A 17,003-nucleotide genomic window follows, 5' to 3' on the forward strand; every position below is an offset into this window, starting at 1 on the left:
TTAACAGAAGTCGCAATATTGAAATTAGTGTTAGACGTGTCAGTACTTTTACGATTTCTTGAGTTATTAACTTGGTTGCGGCCATTTTCAATCTGTGAAGCTATGTGAATTTTATTTCTTAAAGAATTTTCTACGTATCCCTCTGCTACAATGGTTGATTTGCATCCTCCGTGTCTTTTCAAGTTGGTTATAGTACCACCACTATCAGCCAGTAAAGTGGCTGAGCTCCTTCGTAGACAGTGCCCGGTGTATTCTTTGGGAAACGGTAATTTAAGAAATTCAGCAAAAGTGCAGGCAATTTTTCCAAAAGTGTGAATACCAATAGGTTGTATAGTACACCTTCCATTTTTGTAATATACGAATAATCTACGGTGCGGTGTGTTTGTTTGGTGTGATGACAAATATTTTCTGTATAAAGAAATGTTATTTTCTACAATAACTACAAAGGTTCTTTCCATGTTCGATTTAGAATTAGGAATTTTAATCACTAACATGGTTATCTTATCTTCTATATCATCTAAACTCATTTTGCAAAGCTCCGCACGACGACAAGCGCCTGCCAAACCAATTATTAATGCAACCTAAAATTTACAAAAAAAAAAATAAAAAAAGAGAAATTAGATTTAATTATATAACCTTTGTCATTAAGTAGATCTTCTCTTCAGCTTCTGATAAAAATTTATCTATTTCTTCTTTATTCAATACTTTCGATTTTTTTGGTTTCTCGCCGATGATTTTCTCTTAAGGAAAGCAATAACTTTTGGATAGCGGCTTATATCTATATTATTTTTAATGTTAAGTGTGGACTTAAGCATCGAGTAATTGCTCCATAGGCTTGATGGCTTCAAGATATTAGATTTTTCCATTAGATATGCAAGAATGACTTCTTCATTTATAGTATGTACATTTTTATCATTGCTCCATTTTTTGAAATAAATCGTAGACCAATTCATACCTCTTTCTTGACTTTACCGGCAATAATTCATAAATAGCGGCTTTAGCAGTTTCCCTAATCTCATCTGAAATCATTTCAGCTTCACTTTCACTGCTGATTTAAACTTCTTGGAATTGAAAAACGAAAAACTGAGCGAAAACACACGAATCTTAAATGACAAGCGTTGTCATAATAAAATAAAAAGTTGATGTTCTTGTTAAAGTCGTCACCTATCTACCCAAAATCGTCCCGAAAGTGAAAAAATTAGTCCCAAAAGTAGCTACTTTCGGTATGAGTTGTGTAAAATGGTACTTTCAATTTAATAAATCATACCGAAAGTTTTATTTTCGGGACGGCTACAGAAAAAACAAACTTATAGAATTTTTTTATTTTATACCGTTTATATTAAGGAAATGTTTACAATATACGCATGTTAACACAATAATAAGAAAAATTCAGTTACAAGAAAATTTAATTTGTTTATAAGAGATATAAACAAAATTAAGCTATAAACTTTGAAAATCTGGCTAATGGAAGGTATAGAACGACTCAAAACGAACATTTTAAGCTGTGGTAAATTATTCTATGTTAATTTTTGACCAAGATATAGAACTTCGAATAAAGCGCTCTAAGGCGGACGGTCAGCTTGCAGCGATCACAGGCGCGTAAATCAATTTTTAATATCTCTGCAAAAAATTAACAGAAACTTTTACCTAAGCTTAAAATATTCGTTTTGAATTGGTCTATAACTTCCATTAACCAAACTGTCAACGTTTACGGCTCCATTTTGTTTAAAACTCTGAAAAACAAATTAATTCATCACTTTTTAATGAAAAACAATTTAAATATAAATTATAACTCCAAAACGATTAAGTTTACAGAAAAACTACAACAGGCTTATTTTGTTCAGAATGATCCAAAAAATTCAAAAAATATTTGTCGAACCGAAAAAATTGATTGTTACAATTTGTTTAAAAGCATTGTTTAAAAAAAATTGAACAACTTTTCGTCTGTGCGACCTCTTGAACCTTGTTTTGGGGTATCTCACGAAAGTGATTATGCAAAAAAATCTCATGGGAATATTTTTCCGAACGAACCCGAGCTTTTCGCCTTATCTAAAGGTATTTTGTATTCTTAATTAACAATCTAAACACAAAGAATCTGTTTAAATATATAATAAAAAATATTTCTATTCTATTTACGACAGTTTTGTACCCCATTTTTAAATAGACTAACTTCTTATCACTAAAAATAGATATTTAGATAATATGTTAAAGTAAATATTTACATATTGATTAAAGTCTGTGTCAGACGGTCAAATATTTGATCAAACTAGTTTGACCAAACTAAAAAATTGACAGCATATGACGTCACATCCTGAGTTTGATCAAATCCTCTAAAAATAGAGGATCTTCTATTTGTCAAGGTCAGTTTGATCAAACTTTAATTTTGATTGGTCGAAAAATATTTAGGACAAATGAAAATCAGCAGTTAGACATAACCATAGAGCAAAAAGACAAAAGAGGGAATCTAATCGTTATGAAAAGGAGACCAAAAAAGTGGCCTCTGATGGCGGACATATCCGGAAATGCGAATGCGCCAAATTTAAATTTCATGACACTTCACAATAATCATACAGTGGAGTAGGGGTTTTAATTTATCTATTTATTTGTTATATTACATAATATTAATATTACATAATATTAATACATAATACACTTAAAATAATTTTTTAACACTAGAACACAATAAAGTTTTAATTAAATAATAACAATAATAGCCTAAAATGTGAAACAATTGTTAAAAAACTTCAATACAAATACAAATAATCTTTCATGTGACAGTTGGGACAAACAATAACATCAGCAATAACATAACCCAACTAAATTTGATTTCTTAAACAAGGAAAGAGCCTCTCTTTCCTTGTTTAATGTGGCCTCTCAAAATGGCACTTCCTGTCTAACAATATTTTGCCCCCACTACCTTTACATTCCCTCTGTCTTTTTGCTCGATGGACATAACGTGATGAAATTCATTTTCTTTTTTCTTTGGTTGATAATTTGTGGTTTATTATTATTATTAACATATATACGTCAATTTGATCAAATTTGAATGATCGTGTGACAGGTAGATTTTTAGAATTTGAGTAAACTGTAATTATGACGTCATTACGTCAGTTTGCTCAAATATTTGACCGTCTGACACGGAAGAGTTAAATCTTACTGAATACCTACATCAAACTTAATTATTTGAAGTATATTATTAGTCTATTGAAAAGATACATTGAGATTACATTTTTGAGAGGACTCAATTTTATTTTTTTGATGTGTGTGGGTGGTTAGTATACTAAAGTTCGAGTTTGTGGGGTCGTCACCCTTGTCCACCAGCCGTCATCTTGGAATAAGGGGTGCAAGGTGTTTTCGCGCTGTATCTCGTAAACTAGCAACACTACAGAAATTTTTTTGTAAAAGTACATTACAACATTATTTGTAATAAATTAAATTGTCTACAACTTTATTTCTATTACTTTTAATTGTAAAATGGAAAATAAAAAAGTTATAAACAAAAATAACTAAAAAGTTTTGAACAAATTTTCATTTGGGTTTTATAACTTTTTTTGGTTATTTAACAATAAAATGACATTAGATCAATATTATAGGGGTTTTTTTAAAGAATAGTTTTCACTAAAAATCTGTTCAATTTTAATAATTTCTCTGGATTTTACAGCGCTCCGAATTTCACCGGGTTCCTGAATACTCGCCATCTTGGAATAAGGCGTCCAAAGGAGTTTCGCGCAGAATCTCGTAAACTAGCAGCCCTACAGAAAATTTTATCAAAAATTAAAAAAAAAAATTCTTTTTGGGTCTGTGGGACTTTTTTTTTTGTCATTTTACAATGTGTTTAATTTCATTAATTTCTCTCGGTTTTGCAGCACTCCGAAGTTGACCGGGTTCTTGAACACTCGTAATAATACGATAAAAACGAACCGTCAGGCTTAGTTTTTATTATATATGTTTTTATTCATACAATTTATTATTTTGTTAACAAATCTATGGCATTATTAGTTTATTATCGACCTTTTTCCCAACCACCCATGAGGTAGAGTCTGGAGGCGCGTTTTTTTAAAGTGATATCTCCCGTAGACCTAATACACTGACAATTTCCAGACGAGATAATATTAAACATAAGTATATACTCGTATTTAAAAAGTTGTTTTCCAGCTATTGTTTTGACGTGACAACGTCTTAAATTAGGTTGTGGCTCGGAGTCATTTAAGAAAAAGTGTAACGCCCGCTCACGTCTGTTACAGTGAGTCGCCGAACGAGAGAGAGGCCCGACGGACCGGCGAATGCCTTGCGTCTCTCTCCCACTCAAACATGATCGGTCCGCTGCGCGCGGCACTAGAGAATTAGGCGCGTTGAATCGCTAAAGTTGAAAATCATTGAAAGTATCGTCAGCTGTGTCTGTAGTGAAAATGTGGAGTGCTTAGATTCGTCATTTACAACAACTACAACAATAAAGGTAAATAATTGTACACTAATATTTCATTATCGTAAACTATGATTGATTGATTAATTGTTAGATTGACACAAAAGTTGAGAAACAGTTTATAGGTTATGTCATACTATTGACAAATGTTGATAGTGTTAAGTAAATTATTAGTTTAAATCACTCTGCAATCAATCGTAATTCAGTCGATTGAGAAGAAACAGCGCGTATTTCTAGTCAAACATTTAAAATAACAAATTATAACTTCTAACCTGTCAAAACAGGGCGACCAAACAAACGAACTAAACCGACCAATCACCACGCGCGGAGTTAGAATTTAACTGTGTTTAGCAAGAATTTCAAATTCCAATTTTAGTAAATGTTTTAATTTTCAACTTTACCATTTACATTTACAAATTTTAATTAATTTCAAATTTATTTAGCAAAAATTTGAACCTTCGATCTGAATAAGTGTTTTGATTTTCAAATTGATTCTTTAAAATTAAAAATATTAAAATATATATAATCAGAAGTGAACGTCACATAACATTATCTGTACTTATTATTATTTAATATGTAGGCAAATACATGTGACCATACTTGGTAGACACAATTGGAAATAGTAATTTTTTATAACTGAAAAAAATAAATATATAAAATACTGGTAGCAAACAATAACTTCAATGATCGATATCTCCGCAACTAATTGATATATCGAAAAAATTTTCAAATAAATTTTGTAGAAAATAATAAGATCAATAATATAATATAAAATAAATAATATATAAAATAATATATAAAAATATAATATATAAAATATAAATAATATATAAAATAATAATATAATAATATATAATATATAAAATAATATATAAAAAAGACGTTGTCACGTAAAATCTTCGCCCGTAAAACCGACTTTACAGGCAACCGATTTTTTTAAATTTTTTTTGATGGTCCACGCTGCGTTTCAGGATTAAATTCACTATCGAAGGTGAATGTTTGCGAAAGAATAGAAGTTAGAATTGGCGTCATTGTGGGTAATTCATCTTCGAATTTTTCGATTAATTATAACATTTTCATGATATAATTGCAGATTTCTCCAGAACAATTGAGGCACACTGCAGAGCATTTGAGGCCTAATTGTCGGAAACCACACATACTTTCACAGAAGCTTGCCCTTTTCCTTGCATGTGCAGAAAATTCATTTCAGAAGTTTGGGGATGCTAAAGTTTTGAAGAAAGTTTAGAAAGACATGTTTATAATTCATATGTGCTTGACGTTTGGGACATTTTTTTTTCGTTTATACAGGGTGGTCCTTAAGTAATTGTACAAACAGAAACCGTAGATTCTGCACTTTAAAATATTACGATTTAAGCCAACTTGCTTTAATACAATGTTGATATTAAGAAAGATACAGGGTGTTAAAGTGGAAAATTAAAATTTTATTTTTTGCTATAACTTTTACGTTTGTAAATATTTTTGGACAAAAATGTATAATTGGATGCTATTAAGAAGGATAAATTATAATTTCATACATACTTTAATGTTACTGATAGAGGGCGCCACATATGTGCCATATATTTGCGCTTAACTTTTTTGCTCTTTAAGTTAGCTCTATTTGTGTTAAAAAATATTAAAGACACATTATTTTTACAAAGAAAAGGTATACTTGTTAGTAACCTCAAAATTTAACCGTTTTCGAGATAATTGCATTTTATAAGTCAGCTGCATAATAATTCTTAGTTGTGATATATGTGCGGTAAAGCACTAAATAGCTGTAGATACGCATAATTCATAGTTTATTCTTATTAAAACAACTCAAAGATGATAATGTAACATTACAAAATTTTTGTTATGGTTACTAAATGTCTTATTGGAGAAAATATTCTTCATCTTCTTCTTCAAGTGCCTTGCCCGTATTCAGACGTTGGCCGTCATTATGTTTACAATTTCCCTTTTCTATCGCTTCTTAAGTTTCTATACCTACTGGCGTTGTATTACTTTTTCCCTATTGTAAAATGCTGAAAACCCAAAATATGTGGTTTATGTAAGATGGTACACCACCACATTCTAGAGAGAAGGCAGTGAGAACATACTTAAATATATCTTTTCTGAACGTTGGATTGGTCGTGGCAGTCATAGTCCTTGGCAATGTGGTGAGATATTGATATAATTATTTAATGTATAAAAAATCCCAAAAGAATACTTATTATTCATTACTTATAAATTGTTTACCAATTTTTATTAGGACAATTAGAAACTAAAGCACAGGTATTGAATAACACATATGTGTCTTATTTCATAATACTTTTGCTACAAATCTAACCTCAAAGACTCAGCATGTTTACAAAAACATCATCGTTGGCCTAATAACCGATATTGTTATAACTATAGTAGACACACAGGCAAATTAGTTCAGCATATTAATTCGTTGGTTAATCATAATAGTCCATTTGTTCGATATCTAATTATAGTTACTCGTAAGCTGTAATGTAATCATATAAATAAGTAATGTTATCGATAGGTTATTCCGTGTGTATGATAAGTAACCAATGAATGAGATACATCACAGTTTAATACATTATTTAACCTTTGCGACAAATAAGATGTAGTTTCATAATATACCATAAGATTTGGATATGTATCCAAAAGAACATATTCATCCATTATACATTATAGTCACCACGTAGCCCAGAATTTAATCCGCTTGTTTTTAGTGTATGGGGCGTATTAAAACAACGTGTCTATAAGATTCCCATAAACATTCGCAACCAACTATGGGAAGAAATAAATACTGCAGCAGTTGCTGCAATATGAGACGATCTTTTATGGAATATATTGACAAATGAATTAAAGAAAATGGTGGACATATCGAACACTTACTTTGACAAAAAGTTATGTTATATAGTTTAACTATTTCTTCATTTGGTTTGTAAACAAAATGTTTTGATTATGACTTTAATTTAACATAAAACGTAAAATGTTTGGTGTAAAATCCTATTATTCTGTTTTTTGTCAATCCTGCTGATATATTTATTTTATTTAATATTTCGTTAACTATTAACTTTAGTTAAAGGCATTTTATACCAAAATTTAGATTTATTTATGTTTTTGTCTATTTTTCCTTCGTTGCCTGGAGTAATTGCCTTATATCAGAATTATGCAGCTGATTTGTAAAATGCGATTATCTCGAAAACTGTTGAGTTTTGCAGTTATTAACAGGTATACCTTTTTTTGTTAAAATAATGTATCTTTAATATTTTTTGTTACAAATACAGGTAACTCAAAGAGCAAAAAAGTAAGTGCAAATTTATGTTTTATTTATATTTTAATATCAGTTACATTAAAGTGTGCATCAAATTATAATTTCTCATATTTAAAGGTATCCAGTTGTACTTAAATTTTTATACATAAATGTTTACAAACATGAAAGTTATAGCCAAAAATAAAATTTTAAATTTGCACTTTAACACTACTGTTTATTTTTGTACAATTTCTTAAGGACCACCCTGTATATGGACAGTCAACCTGTTAATCTTAACATTTCGACTACTTTTTCCAATACTAGATAGTAAACATAAATTGTATACAGATATACAGTTTTATGCAGTTTATAATTATACAGTTTTGATATATTTAATGAATACTTTTTACACCTGGCGTAATATTTGGTTTTTTTAGTCAGTTTGTGAATAAGTATTTAAAAAATTATAAATTATTTACGTGAAAAAAAAGTAGTTGTCTAATCTCCGCTACTGTGTTAATTTGACATTGATAAATGAATGGTGTAGTCAGAGATACTGGTCTCGTAAATTTACACAATACCAACTAAATAGCATGAATAGATATAAAACATGTATACGAAAAATAAAAAGAAATGTAACATTATAAAAAAAAACCGGTAAATTTAGAAGAACCTTGGATGTTCTGCGATATAATTGACAAAACAAATTATAATTAGGCGGAAATAAGTACCCAGTCACTTAAAAATAGAATTACAAAATAACTGCATGCTATTTATACAAAAATATTAGGAAGTATTATTAAAAGCTGAGATTATCTAGGCTATATTAGTTTGAACATCTTTTATGGAAATAATTCCATTTTATAAAAAAAAACAAAGTATTTAATAACCTTTTTATATCCATGTCGTAAGCCTCTATATTTGATTCTATCCTATTCTGATGTATACAGAGTGTTTCTTTGTGAGTTCCAATTTCCAATTAGACGTTTGAGAAATTTGACGTAATTAACATCTTAAAATTTAGGACGAGGGGTTTTTAGAGATACCCAAAGCTCAATTAATCTAAAATATTAAGAGCATCTTAGGACTTCCGCTTATAAAAGAAATTGACTAAAAGTTCCTTATTTTAAATATCACGCCGTGTATATTTTGGTACAATTTTTTTAGTATCGGCTATTTACTTTAACAAAACTTTAACATTTTGTGGATGTTCAGTCACAAATTAGTCCATTAACTTGTAATCTCACATTAATCTTAATTTCCTGAATTTTTATAGTTTCACCGTGTATAATTGTGAAACATATCGATTAATAACTTAATTACAGTTTTTTCAACATCCTAGAAACTATAGATTGCCTAATAGGTATTCCTAACAGCAATCCACCTGCTCCAGAAGAATTGTTAAAAATGATTTTTTGCAACTGCAAAAAACTGCAAAAAAAAACTAAAATGTGCTGGCTCGATAGACTTATCACAGACATGAATACCCTCAACCTCAACCATGTGGGGAGTACTGATCAAAGATCCTGTAATAGTCAGAGAACTTTCTCTGTAATAGTGCGGAAATAACGCTAGGAATTTCCGCACTATTTTGAATAACCAAAAAAGGCGTACTTAAAATTTGTTTGTCATTAAAAAGAAACTTAACTATTCTTTAAGTTGAACTATTAAGAATTATTAAGATATTTAGCTTTAATAGTCCATTAAAATGTTACATTTTTAAGGCCTTAGCGTGAATTTCTTAGAGGACGTAATTTCATTTTTTCAAGTTTGTGTGGTCGGCACCCTTGTCCCTTGGCCGCATTTTTGGAAAAAGGGTGCAAAGGTATGACGGGCTGTATCTTTGTAAATTTCTTGGTAATGAAAAGAACAAAACAAACTTAATAGACCTTCTCAAAACTGCTTTGAAGTGGGTTTTAGCGCCGACCACTAGCCACTAAGCCAAACCACTAACATATTGTGGAACATGTAATTATTTTATACAATATCATAAAACATAAATTTATTTTTATTAGACGCAAATAAAAATATTAATTTTCTTAACTGCTTTTAACTCATTCATACTTTAGGGGGTATAGGCATATGAATAAGTACCGTGCTATAAGATAGAAGCATTTGAAATGTGCATTTATATAATAGGTACTCAGGATATCCTGGCTGAATAAAATATCAAATCTAAAATTACTAAAACAAGAGAAAAAAATACAATATAGAACTACTCCAATAACAATCAATAAGAGAACTATACAAACAACGTCTAATAGACCAAAAATTAATAGAATTCAGATACGGCATGGAAGAAATATACGAGCATATAAAGGCGAGTAAAAAACAAGCAAAATTCGAAGCCCTCGAAAAGAAAGAACATATAACAAATAAACAGCACTATTATGAAATAAATGAACCAACAAAAAGAATAATTGAAGAAAAAAAGCAACTATACAGAAAATGGCTGACTACAAACAACGATGAAGTTTATAAAAAATATAGAGAAAAATATAGAGAAGTGAAAAAAACAAAAGGAAGAAGAATGGGAAAGAACCTGATTAAATATTGAAACATACATAGGAGGTACAATAACTTCGGAGTCATGGAAAATACTGAGAGGATTGAAACAAAACTCAAAAGAAAAAATTTAATTGGGAAATATACAGGACAAAGAATGGAAGGACTATTACAAGGAACTGTTAACAGAACAAAGGCAACAATTCATTGGAAAAGAAAACATTCGAAGACGAAGCAGATTCCCACAACAAGAAATAGAAATAACAGATAGGGAAATAAGAAAGACCATAAAAGCAATAAAAAATAATAAAGCACCGGGACCTGGAGGCATCTCACCTGAGCTTATAAAGTACGGCTCAAAAAAATTACAACGGATGATAAAATAAATATTTCAGAATGCCATAAATGGAGAACAGCTCCCAAAGGAATGGACGGGGGCATATATGACATCAATATTTAAGAAAGGAGATAGAAAACGATACGAACTACAGAGATTATATGGGAAGATACTGCGAGAAAAGGTAGAGCAGGCGATAAAAGGCAAAATCGGGGAGGATCAGGCAGGCTTCACGGTAGGAAGATCATGCATAGACCACATATGCACTGAAACAACTGTTGGAAAAGAAAAAAGCAAAAAATAGAGATATATATTTGGCATTTGTGGACCTGAGAAAGGCGTATAACTCTGTACCGAGGTCAGAACTATGAGAGGCAATGTACAAATTAGAATTACAGACGGAACTCATACAAGCTATAAAAGCTCTGTTGTTCCAATAATCCAAAACAGTCGTATATTCGTGGAATAACCTATAGGCATCTTTTTCAATATAGAATGCGAAGGAACTATTCTAAAGCAAAATTCAAATCCAAAATACCTCCATCGTATAAGATATCTCTCCTAGGTATCAAATCAATACCTAGATCGTACTGTAAAATTCCACACCATATCATTTGAGAAACATCACAGCTAAAATAAAGGTCAGCAATAACATTATTCAAAAGCTAGTAAACCAGAGCGGATCTGTTTTGAGCGAATGTGAGCGGTGGCATTCGGATCTTTGCAGAATTGACTTATCTTTTCTCTCAAATAGGTCGGGAACATTAAGAAAAATTAAAATATTTAAAAATTACCTACTGAAAACATCGATTTTTGTCTATTTTTCTCGATATAACTTTAAAACAATTCATTTTGGAGCAAAGTCGTAATGAAATAAAATGGCTATAATTAAATTTTCTATAAGATACGGCTGGCTAATAATGTTTTAATGTATTACTCTTGCTGCAAAATAGCAATAAATACCAAAAAAGAGGGGGAAAGAAGCCTTTTCTTATTCAATGTGTTTCAACCACTTTTGAACCACTTAAGACCTTCATAATTCGTCTACTAGAAAATACTTATAACATAATAAAACAGTTCACCAAATTTCATTAAAAATATTTAATAGATGTTAACCATAAACATATTTTTTTTCTTTATTTTCTTCACAGTAGTATACTGTGCACTTCCCCTTTTTGACTGTTGCTTTTCCTTCCATCTAACTTCCTATAGTGCTAGGATGATAATCTTATATTTATTTAATATTATAATATAAAAATATTTTAACTAACGAAATGCATTATCTCATTATTTTTTGAAATTATCACACAATGTAATTTAATATAAATAGGAGTAGAGTTGCGTAATATAAATTCATGAGGCCATTATTTTTAGCCGGCTGTTTGCTGTCAGGTTGATGGCTGAAGGACAGTTTTTGATGCGGCCTTGGACCGCGCCTTGTTAAATTTGCCATATATCAAGATTCACAACTCACGATGCTTTATAGGAGACCTATCCAATATTTCATGATGTACTCTTACCGATAAAATAACGTTACCTTTAACATATTTATTACTATAAATATTTGTCTTCTTTTATATTTTTTTAATTGGGAATTCCTTTGCTTTTCCCTAGTTATAAATATTTTCAAACGTTTTTTTACTCTAATACATAATTTTATTTTTTTTTTTTAATTTCTGGGGGGAGTTTTTACTTCGAGAGAGCTTTTCACTTTCACATGTACCAAATTCATACTTGTGGATTGAAAAGTTAATTAGAATCTTTAATAATTAATTAAAAGTGTGATGTAGTAAGAATAAAGTACCAATTTTTACTATAATAATAGGTATATAATAGTCGCATGCTGGCCTTTGGTTATTTGCGGAAAATCACACTCTTAACACCTATAAATATGTGACAGGCAATTATTAAAGAAATTGTCCAATCATTTGTGATTTTTATTACAAATAACTTTGTTTTAATACTATCAATAGCGCCAAAGTGAGACAACGCACAAAATAGAGCATCACGATTACATTTGAACACTTAAGAAGCATGTTATAATAAATTTCCCGACAGTGCATCGAAAATGTTCCTGTCTTCACGTTACGAGGCGATTTTCAAATGGTGTACTTGGGGTTAGGTTAGGACCCGGTTATATGAGCACTAATGTCGTCGCGTTAGCAGCGACGCGTTAGCATCGGCTCAACCGGACAATGACACTACCATGGATTGAGTAAATTATACGAACGACATTTCCGAACAAACTATAAACAAAATTTTAAACTAAAAGTTACACAAGGAAGCCCTTAAATTAGACTTTTTACCACCAAAGAAAAAACCCAGTACCTTCTGTTCCATTACAGATACACTCAAAATATCAACAAAAATACAAAGAACAACTAAGCAAATATATTAAGAACAACAACAGTGAAAAGTAACACCACTTAGACAGTAGCGTATACAAACTTACATACGGCGACTGCCCAAAAACTTACATCGGTCATACTGATAGAACCTTTAACAAACCTATAACAGAACACAAAAGTGATTTTAGTAATAGAAAAACAGATTCTACGTACGCACTTCACCTTCTCACCTTCTAGATCATAATCAATCTTTTATTGGTCAATTTAAAATTTGGAATTGGAATTTATGGAAATTAATAAAACAAAAAATACAGATATAATTCTGAATAACCAACTTGAGATAAACAGCTTTCCCTTCCTCAACTTATTCAGTTAAAGACTACAAAATATAGAAGCTTAGTAAAAATACATCACTTGAAAAAACAGCTGTAGTGATAATAAATTGTAATAAATTTTGGAGACGTGTAGAAAACAGAACTTTTTCAGTATTTTATCTTATTCATAATTTGTACCAGTTCTTCTGCTGAAGACGCCAATATAACTGTGCCATCAGCATTTCGTAAGTTTTTGATTACTCTTATTGTTGCTCAACCTTGCCATTCCTCTAAAAATTGACGCATAATGTGTTCAATGTATATATTGAATTAAATAGGGGATATTATTAATAGGGGAACTCCACGTAATTAACTCTTCCATTGGCGGCACTATTTATATAAAATAGATAGATGTTGTGGCGTATCAATTTCTCTATGTATATGTCACATTTTATCCGATTTTACGTTATCAAAGGCCTTGGGATCGTCAACAAAGCACAAATATGTTTCTATAGTAAACGGGATTTTTCTATAATTTGAAGAATATTAAGACAGTGTTCTTGGGCAACCTATGCCACTTGTTTCTAATAACATGACCAAAATATTCTCAAACAAAATCCTTATTTGTCCATCATAGTTTTATATTATATTTTTGAAAAATTTAAACGCAGAATGAAATATTAAATTATTACCGAGGACCGAAAGTCCCTTAGAATAAACAAAAAGTTTCTTTTGAACGAGATATTTGAAATTAAAAATCACACTAAATTTTCTCTTTTTTTTTTTCACCCCTGTAACTTATCAAAATAAACTTTATAGAAGTTTTCAGGGACTTTCGGCCCTCAGTAATAATGTATTCTTTCATTCTGCGTTTAAATTTTTCAAAAATATTTGTTAGTTTTCTCATTATTCGAAAAAAATGAATGCATTTAAAAAGCATTGGCCCGAAATTTTGCGCCTACGCTCTTAAGTTAGTTAATTTTATCCTCCAATGAAGCAGTCCAAAGAATGCACATCAAATTTAAAGTCTTCTTTTGGGTGTTTTTTTTTTTAGTTTAGAGATGTTTAGAGATGTTTAGAGATTGTTTAGAGATAAGTATAGAACTTTGAAATGGAATAAAACAAAGATGATTTTTCTAAATTGACGAAATTTACTTTATTCGAAAGATAACTTTTTGGCATTATAATTTAAATATGATTTCTGGCATATGGCCGTTATGGCGTGCTCTGACGTAGTCTAATCTAGAGGTCCAATTTTCGATCACTTTTTCTAATATTTGTCGCCGTATATCGGCAATAGCGCGGCGAATGTTGTCCTCCAAGTGGTCAATCGTTTCACGCTTATCGGCGTAGACTAGTACCTTTACTACTAATAGTCTAGCAGTGTTAAATCGCGCGATCTTGGAGGCCAATTCACGGTCCGAAACGTAAAACTATGCTGTTACCTAACGTTTCCTTCAATAAATCAATCGTGGCATCAGCTGTATGACATGTTGCGCCGCCTTATTAAAACGACAACGTACATCATGGTTGATCAATTCGGGAATGAAAAAGGCAGTAATCATGGCTCTATAGGGGTCACCATTGACTGTAACGTTCTGGCCAGCATCGTTTTTGAAGAAGTCTAGTGATTCCACTAGACCATAATGCACACCAAACAGTCAGTTTTCTGGACGTAATAGTTTCTCAACATACATTTAAGGATTATCTTGCCTCCAAATAGGGCAGTTTTGTTTGTTGACGTAGCCATTCAACCAAAAGTGAGCTTTATCGGTAAACAAAATTCGCTTATGAAAATCGAAATCCACGGCAGTTTCGTTTTGGACCCACTCACCGAATCTACGAATCTATTCCTTGCTAGGTAATGATATAACTTCAAGTCTTGCATGAGTTGGATTTTGTAAGCACGCAAAGCAAGATCTTTCCGCAAAATCCTCCATAAAGTGGATGGATACGTATTCAAATGCTGTGAACTATGGCAGATAGACTGATTCGGGTCTTCCTGTATGCTACCCTCTACAGCAACAACTTCTTATGTACGCACTGTACGACGTGTCTGTGGATGCATATTATAATTTAGAGTAAACGTGGTGCAAAAACGTTCCATGGTTAATCGAATTACTTGCTATGATGGACAATTATGTTGACCATAAAATGGACGTAGTGCGTGATACGTTTCTCGAACAGAATAACAATTTTCAAAATCAATTTGTACAATTTGGAAGCGTTGTTTAGGCGTCAAGTCTATTTATGCTGAAATGCCAAAAAAAACTTAACATAAATCCCGTGACAGCTGTCAAAATGGCCGACAGTTAAAAAAATGTTACCAACTGACATTTCTATACCTCTAAAAAAACACCCTATATAAATGTCCAAAATTTCATTAAGATGAGACAGAAAAATTGATTGTTAAAAAAATTGTTTCCAACGGTTTGTTTAATTTTTTCAAAAATCGAAAAATCAAATATATGAGTTTTGCAATTTTACAATTCTGGTTTATTCGCATTATATACTAATTAATGGTACATTACTATGATTGCATTAAAATGTTTCATCGTATCTAATTTATTTTTGCTGCGGATATATTTGGCTTCCCATAAAAATAGTACAACTCTGGTGCAATTGCATACCATACGACTGAATAAAAATAGAATAAAAGTTTTTACTTCTAAAATAATCAATTATAGATGACTTCAAATAAAATAGTTATTGATAGATGAATTCATGTATTGCTAACAGAAGCTATTTTAACGCAAAGTTGTACACATTAATTTTTGTGAGAGAAGTGCTACTTTCGGCTCGATTTAATTTTTTTGTTTAGGTTAACGTACCTCAGTAGCTAGGATCATTGACACAATTTCAATAAGCGATAACAATATTATACAAGTAATAATAAAAATACAGTATTATCTAAGAAATAACAATTTGGCATATAAATTTTAAAATGTTGTCCAATTTGTTAACGAAATACTGATTGATCCCCGTACAATTTATAAACGCACACATTAAAAATTTGACTTCTGCCCTATCAATCGCTTTTCACTTAGCAAATATTGATTCTATTTATAAATACTTACGTATTCCCACTCATTATACAAGTTATCGAAAACTATATTTGGTAAATTACTACGAACACAGTTTTTTCAAACAACACTGAAAATCTATTGAACGTAAATTTATAGTAACACCATGCAGAGCTTTGAGGTTAAAGTAGTTTACAAACAAAACTAAACCATTGATTTTTATTTGGTGACAGTGCCAAACTGTGGCACGCCATGTAGCAACCGGTTGAATTATAAAATTTTATACACACGCAAGGTTTTGTGTATTCCGTTTAGTCTATAAATAAGAATGCACGGAAGAAAATGATCGCCCTCCAAACTTCTAAACACCGCGGAAACTAACTTGAGACTCCGTAATCTCCGTATTCACCTCTCCTACGGTGAAACAGCACCAACCGATGGCAGGTAGTGGCTGAAAAGCAAGCAATAGACAGATATGATCATTAAAAGTAAACAATGTATTTTATGTGATTTACATTTTAGAGAACTAAGGTCATGGCTATTGTTATTCAATTGAACATACATTAAATGTAGAATCGAGGAGCGGCAATAAAAAATATAGCTTCTCTACCTACAAAATTTCTGTTAATAAACAGTATTTTATAGATAAATGTTTACTATTTACTCATTATCTCCTTGTTTTTGGAACTGTAATGAGGATATCACTTGTTTATGTAAGATTGTATTTAGAAATTATAAAATATGTGAACAATGCCAAGGTATCTCTTACGAATCTTGCGATGTGGGGGAGATATGGGTACACAAAATTA

The 17,003-nt window shown here is 30.9% G+C and overlaps 2 protein-coding genes across 2 annotated transcripts in view; one reads left to right on the forward strand and one right to left on the reverse strand.

Moving 5' to 3' along the window:
- Positions 1-16,622, reverse strand: part of LOC140441938 (extended synaptotagmin-2-B-like) — a 78,498-nt gene extending 61,876 nt beyond the window's left edge. The window contains exon 1 of the mRNA XM_072532948.1: positions 16,249-16,622. Within this exon, the coding sequence (XP_072389049.1) occupies positions 16,249-16,262 (14 nt within the window). The 5' untranslated portion in view covers positions 16,263-16,622. The remainder of the gene's footprint in view (positions 1-16,248) is intronic.
- LOC140441940 (EF-hand domain-containing family member C2-like) overlaps positions 1-17,003 on the forward strand; it is a 79,999-nt gene that overhangs the window by 19,713 nt on the left and 43,283 nt on the right. The window lies entirely within an intron of this gene.

This window comes from Diabrotica undecimpunctata, chromosome 5, assembly GCF_040954645.1.
Source record: "Diabrotica undecimpunctata isolate CICGRU chromosome 5, icDiaUnde3, whole genome shotgun sequence".
Taxonomy (NCBI): domain Eukaryota; kingdom Metazoa; phylum Arthropoda; class Insecta; order Coleoptera; family Chrysomelidae; genus Diabrotica; species Diabrotica undecimpunctata.